The 8896-nt window shown below is 31.5% G+C and overlaps 1 protein-coding gene across 1 annotated transcript; it reads right to left on the minus strand.

Annotated features, from left to right (window-relative positions):
• Positions 1-7705: 7705 nt before the first annotated feature.
• On the minus strand, positions 7706-8589 carry mRpS16 (mitochondrial ribosomal protein S16). The gene is made up of 2 exons (XM_066298638.1): positions 8359-8589; positions 7706-8300 (listed from the first exon to the last, which is right to left on the minus strand). Exons 1-2 carry the CDS (start codon positions 8470-8472, stop codon positions 8013-8015), a joined length of 402 nt encoding a protein of 133 aa, XP_066154735.1. The 5' UTR covers positions 8473-8589; the 3' UTR covers positions 7706-8012.
• Between the last annotated feature and the right edge of the window lie 307 nt (positions 8590-8896).

Genomic DNA, 8896 nt, shown 5'->3' on the forward strand with positions numbered 1-8896 from the left:
CTGATCAGCTCAAAATTCAGGATTCATCACAAATGTAAGAAGACAATATTCTCAAAAAATTAACGTTTGGTGTGGAATACCATGCGGCAGAATAATTGATCCCTTTTTCTTTGACGGTAATTTGAATGCCGTTGGGTTTTTTAATTTTCTTGAAAATGAGTTTAGGAACGCATTAGATTATTTACCATTAAGATACCGCCTTGATTTCAAGTCACATTTAGATGGTATTCCTATTCCTAATGCTCGTCTAATAAGAAATTGGCTAAATGAAAATTTCGAAAACTGTTGGATAGAGCGGAACAGTCCTTTTTGTGAGTGGCCACCGACATCCCCAGACTTAACCCCGTTAGATTTTTTCTTTGGGGTTTAGTGTAAAAGTCAAGACCCCAAAATTTACAAGAACTACAAGATAGAATTATCCTAACTTGTGTGAAAATTACTCCACAGCAAATACGAAATGTAATTTTGAACATACGCAAAAGGAATTACAAGTGCATTGGAGAAAATGGCGGCTTTGTAGAAGTTATAAAAATTTAATTGTTTCTTGTGATGTAATTTTTAATTTTTTCTCATTTTATTTGTTCTGTATAAGCCTAAGACCATAACTAAGTTGTTATAAACTATAAATTTTTGAAAATATGCAATTTTTAATTCTTCTACAAAATCGTTATTACTCAAAAAGTTTAATTAAAATTTTGTACGAGCCCGTTTTGAAGGATGTTCATTCCAGTGGCGCGCACAGATTTTTCCTAAAAAAATCGCTAATATGATTTGACAAAATTTTTCTTCTAAAAACTAACATAATAGGCCTTGAATTTTTTATCAACCAGGCCATTTTTGACGAAAATGTACAGTTTATCAAGGCCTAAAATTTTTTTTAATTCCGAGCTAAGTCGCACAAATAATAAACTTTTTACAGACCGACCACAAAATAAACGGGTCACCCTGTATGTATGTAGCTCAAATAATGCAATGCAATTCTGAAACACCCTGTATATTTAGACTCCATAACAAATAAGCCAAGTAGGTTGTGACGACTTGATTTTGATGTGTCCCGTTTTTTTATATGTGTCCATTGTCACTTGTAAACCCATAGTTTTGAAAAAATTCTCAAAATATGATAGGAGGTATGTCTATTCCACGGAAATTCAGAGAGATTATCCATTCATTTCTCGCCATATTAAAGGAAAATTCATTTAAAAAAATAGCAGAGGATTTAAAATTGTCAAAGTGATCAGTTGGAAATATTATAAAATACCATAACGACAGAAGTACAATTGAAATTAAAGGTAGGAGTACTGGTCGGTGTCGAATTATTAAGGAAAGAGATCGGCAAGCATTAGTAAAAAGCTGCAAACGGCAGAGACGGAGCATTTTGCGCGAAATCGGTGAAAGATGGAACGATGAATGTGATTTAAATTTATCTAGAATGGTGTCGAAGATCAATACGTAAGTTCTGACTTACTTTTCACAAGGTAGTTTTTTCTCTACAAGGTATGTCACTTTTAAATTGCTTTTCATCATTTTTTTATGTCAAAGAAAACCCAGTTTTGAAACTACCAAAAAAAAATTAATTGACTCCGGCAAAATCAAAAGTTTTATGGACTTATGGGAATTTGAAGAAGGTTATCTTTAGCGACGAGGCCAAGTTTTATATCTATGTTGGAGATACACGTAAACGAGCCCTACGGATGTTGGATACTTACCCAATTAGTTATGTTTTACTTGCATATGAGTCTATGATATATTAAAAAACTAAAATAATAGAATTCATAAATCACTCAATTTAAGGGTTGTTCTGGTTTAACACTGAGAACCTACGAGAAGAAATACAGGATGTCCAACGAATATGGGCTGCCATCCGTTTCTTGATAACTATGACTAGGAAAAAGTTGAAACTTGGGCATCATACTAAAGTGGAAGTGATCTATTGATTAAAAATATTTTCATGAAAATACCACTTCCTGTTATACCGGAAATGAATGTCAACTCGCCTATTTTAATTGGAACACCCTATATATTATAACAAATTTCGATTCTGGGGAACATTATGAATATTTTTCGTGTATAGTGTTCTATACCTAATTTTTACGGCTTTCGAGATATTTAGAATTTTCCAAAAAAAAATTAGATTTTCAACCATGAATGTATTTTCTAATAAGTCGAAAATGGCTAAGTATTTTGCAATCAATTCTGCGTTATCATACAAAATGCTTTAGAGTTCTGGGATCAGTGAGTTAAATAAAGTTTTTTCATACAGGGTATTCAAAAAGAGAGTCCACAATTATCATTTAAGAATTGTAAAAACCTCAATGTTTTAAATACGAACCACCTATTTTTTCAACGAATACATATTTAACACCAAAAAATTACTACCTTCAATTTACTTGCCTATATCAAAATCTAACCGTTTTCATTTTATTAAAAAAAACACTTTTCAATGTCCTGTACTTAACAATTTATTTTAAATAACGTCTAGAGTTACTAGGTGGCGCTGCTCCCCGGAATTTAAATAAGGCGGCACTTGTAAATTATTCTAGCGAAGATTATTTCAATATGTCCATTATTTATGATGAATGTAACAAAGTATTAACCAGAACTTGTCATACATTTGGTATTCGATATTCAGAAAAACCGAAGCCATCACTAAGACCTCTTAAACGCATAATAGAACACTTTGAAACGAGCGGATCTGTCAAAGCATCTGACAGAAGAAAGAAACCTACTATTGACGATTGTTGCGCCATCTAGTAACGGTAGACGTTATTTAAAATAAATTGTTAAGTATGGAACAATGAAAAGAATTTTTTTTTAATAAAATTAAAACGGTTAGATTTAGATATAGACAACTGAATTGAAAGTAGTACTTATTTTTGGTGTTAAACATGCATTCGTTGGAAAAATAGGGGGTTGATATTTATTTCCGGTATAACCGGAAGTGGTATTTTAATGGAAATATTTTTAATCAATAGATCACTTCCACTTAAGTATCATACCCAAGTTTCAACTTTTTCCTAGTTATAGTTTTTAAAATACGGATAGTGGCCCATATTCGTTGGACACCTTGTATACACAGTATTTATAAACGTTGATATTGACCATGCCCTTCATAGGATCAATGTGTTAAAATGTTAATTTCAAAAATCTTTTAAGGTTTACATTTAAATCCTTTAGACTAAAACCCCAAATTTGTGGGAACCAACTAATCAGGATTCTGGTTGGTCAATCCGAACAAAGAAGGCGGATATCAAACCCTGCTCATTTTTCTCTCCAAAATTTTCTCAAAACATAAATAGTTTGGGACTTGAGCGGAAAGGTAGTTATCCACGTTTTCCTCCTATTTCAGTCTTAAACTTGTTTTTGTGTCCAAGTTACACATAAGAATAAATCACTTTGATCTTAATACCGCCAACTGTTGAAGTTAACGGAAGTATATATTTCCTTGGCTATCATACTAATTTCCGTGGAGGTAACCACGTACAAAATAACACCTGTTGTTAGAAGACCTTTCCTGAAGACATATTTATGTTTACTTACCTTGTTTAAAATTTTTACAAATAAAATTTTGTTAAAGGTTAAATATGATCTATCGTCTTATTGCATAAAGCAAGAAAATATGATTCAAAAAGGGCTCTCTATTCAATAGAAATCTCATAGTACATATACATATGTCTAGTTGCATATACACATACATACAAGTACATATGTATGTTAGGATAGACATTACAATAGACGCGATACACCGAGCGATCGTTTATAGCGAGCAAAGCCTGTTCCTTGAGTGTTCGTATTAAGCAATTTATACTGTATTATAAATCTTTTTTTTGTGTTGAGTATAACCGAGAAGAACTCGTGGATATAATCTTTGTATAAGGAGAATGCGAAAAGAACTTTTTGTTGGCATATCGAGTTCACCCAGAACGAAGACATCCAGATAAAAGTTCTATGAATCATTCTTTTTTCATAGCCACGATAATTTTTTATTCATTTTAATAACTATTGAAATAGTTTTCAGCGAATAGTTTGGGACGTGTTAAGAATTGCGACAGACATGTAATTGGAAAAATATTTGTTTTTGAATTCTACAATGAACTAAGTTAAAACATACCGGGGCCCCAATTTAAAATAAGAAAAAAAATACTTTAAAGTTTGAAAATTTTGATTCTAAATTTTGAACACCCTGTATCACATCAATCAACGAAACTTTTTAAATAAAACTATTGAGCCATGATTAATAAGCACCTTTCATAGTTTTTTTTTAATAGACGTTATCACTATTTTGTAATAATTTTTTGAAACCAGAGGTGCAAATGCTATTGTTTTGAGTTTCTAATATTTTCGCCAGTGTCATCCAACAAATTTCAACGAAATTTTAGGAATACGTAGACAATTATAGAAAGCATGTAAATCCGACAAAAATATAAAGTGTTCCAATTAAAAAAAATTGTTCGGTGTCGTAACGCTTTTTTGGGACGTCCGGTATAATTAGATATGTTTTCCTGAAGTACGTCGTAAGAAACAGATAAAGTATACACAATGTCAAAATCCTGCTGCCGATGATAACCAAGCTATAAAAGACGGGAGGAAAATGCGCCATCCTGTATACTTATGAAGGATAATATGCAATATTTCTTGAAGTTTGTCTCGTTTGATGCTTAACAATGTTCTCGTTAAATTTGTTTTTATTAGTTGTTTATGCACTATATAACCATTTTGAAAATATAATTCATTTGAAGTTATTAATTATCGTTTGCTTTAAAGTTTTGATAACTTTAAAAATAATAATGGGTCCCGATATACAGATCTAATTTATTATAAAGGATATTAAAATTTCGTTTATTTTATACTGTTTACCCATAGCCCACCCCTAATCAAAACAATTAATAAGTGATACCTTTTGCTCTCAAAGACTCAAATTTTTGCAAATATTTCAAAAACTACTGAAAATAATTATATCAAAGTATAATGAGTTTCGCTAGAGAATTTATTGATCTTTCAGATGCCATCCAAAAATATAAGGTGCTCTATTTAAGATTATGGTTTAACGCCCATATTTATATCCTTCTGATATCGCATTAATTTTCCCACGCCCTGTAGGTAAATCCAAAGATTTTGTAATATAACAAAATACAGATAACCATTACGAGTATGTACCTCGAATTTCAGCTCTCTAGCTGTGATGGTTGAAAAGATGGGCGCCTCTCAATTTAAAGCTGTTTGATGTAAAATCAGAAAAAAAAATTATTTCGAAAAAGTTCATCATAGCTATGACATATAATATGTAATCGGAGTTTTGAATTTTCCGGGCAATTCGAAAATGTAATAAAATACAGGGTGTGCCATTTAAAATAACAAAGTTATTGTCATTTACATATAGATCCAGCAACGTTGCAATGATACCAATATTTTAATTGAACAGATCAAGCTCCATCACATCGGTACCAAAAGTTTCAGATTTCTAGCTATATTAGAACCCCGTACACTTTTAACAGGACCCTCCCGTGAATGACCCTGTATAGTTGTTAGGGCTCATGATAGAGTTATTCATTTGATGTAGAATGATCCTGTGAGTTTCTGAAGTTAGACGTTTGACAACTCTGTTTTTTATTTCGTCTTTTCCCGGTGCTGCATTTTTAGTATGCGCAATTGCTTCATCGTAACTTAACTCTTATGACTGATGAAGACCGAATGAAAGAAATCACAATCAATCTTACATGAATAAGTTTACTACATTAATGCCTCCTTAAAATCATCACAATGCTTTTATATAAGAATTGCGCAACATCAGCATTTGACTGGAGATGTACATGTTAGGACATTGGCTTATGACTTAATTCGTATTCTATATATCAAATTATATATGTTTTGATAAGTTGCCAAAATAGTTATCGTACCAGTGGTTAATTAGATTCTAATTATACTTGTCAATTTTTCGATTTTTTGACATGCTAAAAGCAATTTGAAAGGGGCTGGCAAACGCATCCGCTTTGTTTTTAACATTATTGTTTTGGTCCGACTTTATTGATTATACCTACATACATATGTGATTTGTTTTTTTATAACATGCTAGTTTTTAAATTTTTGTTAATATAATTTTCTCTGGTCTTTTCCAATTTCTTGGCATATCTCCGTCTACTTGTCTTGTTGGTGATAATCAATCAACGTCTTTTCATTCCTGCTTAAACTGTTAAATGCCTTTTTTAATTCGTTCCCTTGTATCTGTATGAAAAGCCCGTGCATGTCTCTTTCGTTTGATCAGTCGCAACACAATCTTCGGTAAGATATGTTAATAAAAGCCATTCTTGGCCTGAGGTGAAAAGTTTTCTATTGCTGATATCAGTTGCTTCTGTATTTCTTCTATCGAAATTGACTGCGTCAGAGATTGGATGTAGTCATGTACTTGTCACCTTACTTTATCTACATACAGTCGCTCAAAAAAGTATTCGTACAGCGGGAAAAAAATTCTGTGACCCATAATTTTCGACTGATTTTGTTCAAAATTTGTATAATCAAAAATCAATCCTAAACTCAGTTTAGGTGTTCGAGCAAGTTTTGAAAATTAAATTTTTAGAGTGCTTTTCATGGTCTTAAAAAAAACTCAATTTCGAAAACTTCTTGTGCGGTGGAAATTTTTCAGTAGGATTTTAACGATCCTGTAGAGGGGATTTTTCTACGTATATCCTGAAAATTTGATCAAAGTCAGACCACAAATAAGGGAGTTGCAGCTTTTTAAATTCGCCAAAAATGTTTAAATTTTATTATTTTGCATGAAAATCGTCACTTTTTGGCGAATTTAAAAAGCTGCAACTCCCTTATTTGTGGTCTGACTTTGATCAAATTTTCAGGATATACGTAGAAAAATCCCCTCTACAGGATCATTAAAATTCTACTGAAAAATTTCCACCGCACAAGTTTTCGAAATGGAGTTTTTTTAAGACCATGAAAAGCACTCTAAAAATTTAATTTTCAAAACTTGCTCAAACACCTAAACTGAGTTTAGAATTGATTTTTCATTATACAAATTTTGAACAAAATCAGTCGAAAATTATGGGTCACAGAATTTTTTTCCCGCTGTACGAATACTTTTTTAAGCGACTGTATGTCTGTTTGGTTAGATAGATTTAGTTTTTCGAAGATTTCGTCTACGAGGTGTATAGATTAGGGTTGTTGAAGGTTAAAGTTAAAAGTAATGGCTACATGGTCCGATCCAAGTTCGTTAGTCAGACTAATGTTATCAATGTTCATTTATCAGGTTTCTTGTATGTAATAAAATCTGTTGTTGAATCTTAATTCTCAGGCATTAAAAATATCGGTGGTCTGTGTTACTTAACAAAGTCTGAGTTATCCAAAAATCTGTTTAGGTGCATTGTTTTGTTTCTGTTCAGATTAAAATCTCCAATAACAATTACATATTTGTAGACATGCCTTGATAAAAACGTATTGTTCTATGTTGAAACGTGCATGTATGTAGATTAGGAAAATATGAAATTGGTCATTTAGATAAGAAATAACATAGTGAAGATAGTTATTCAACAGATTGTTAAAGGGAGAAGTTTGCTTTACCTAGCCTTTTTTTTATTTCAAGTAACACTGTTGTTCTTTTGGCATTATTTAAGGTGTTGCCATGTTTACAGATATAGTGCCAGTTCCTCCATGTCAATGTTTGCCCTAATTTGGTTTTAGTTTCTAGAAATATGCAATAATCAGTGTTATTATGTTCTATATAATTGTATATTGTTTTTTACAAGTTAGTCCATTGATCATAACACAAACTATTTTTATATTGAATATTCCACATTTACAATTGTTGGTATTGGTGTTATAAAATTATATTTTTGAATATTTGCATATCTATTGGTATAAAACTTTAGATGAATTTAAAGCACTGTAATTTTATTACACATTGATATTAATTAGTCTTCTTATTAATAATTAATAAACGATTATCTGCCATTTAAAGTAAACTATTAATGAGGTATAAATACTCCTGTGACTGACTGGGTATGCTAAAACTACTGGCTAACACTATCTGATTGACTATCTGCTACATTTTGACATTTCTTTTCCTCAGCTAATTTCTGTCTATTTCTCCATGCATGCATAAAGCTCGTAGGATGCACTGGGTAAAACCCTGAGAGGCCTAACAACTGTTTCACTGCTTGCGATACTTCAGCACCGTTTCCTATCCAGTATTGTATTCGTTCAAAATTTAATGCTACCAATTGTTCATTGTGTTGATTAGGCATTGGGTCATAAGAGCCTAGTTGCTCGATTACAGGCCTACTTTGGTGGGCTCTATTCTGTAGAAGAATATGCAATATAAGAATAAGTAAATAAGGCTATAATGGTCCTACTTACAATTGCAAGTACTATATGGTAAAAAGGTCTGTTTGTACAACCCTGTAGAAGTAGTCGGATTACTTTCGGGGAAGTTTTACTATAAATTCCTAAGCCGCTGGCAGGAGGAAACATTTTACAGATTTCTTTTGGTTTATGATGTTAGTAATTTTATTTTTTTTTTATTTAAGAACTCAAAAAATAAAAAAATGAAATTCTTCGAGGTTTGAGGTTAAGCTTTAATAAATTTTTGACATATTTAATTTGATTATATTATTAAAAATGAAATGTACGTTTGATATATATTTATCTTTGTTTGTTGCTATTAATTCAAGAGGGAAGAAACGAATTCGATCACAGTTTCTAGAATATTATCCGTTATTTAGTTTCTAATTACGTTGTTGTCTCGGTCGACATAATCGGCATCTGCCAAAGAAAGAATAAATTTTAATTTGCTTTAACCCATCCAACCAAATTATATTATATATAATTTAAACTGTTTAAGTTAATTACATCAAACAATGTTACGTTCTCACATACTATCTTACGTTTAATATCA

The sequence above is a fragment of the Euwallacea fornicatus genome, chromosome 31, assembly GCF_040115645.1.
Source record: "Euwallacea fornicatus isolate EFF26 chromosome 31, ASM4011564v1, whole genome shotgun sequence".
NCBI classification, from domain to species: Eukaryota; Metazoa; Arthropoda; class Insecta; order Coleoptera; family Curculionidae; genus Euwallacea; species Euwallacea fornicatus.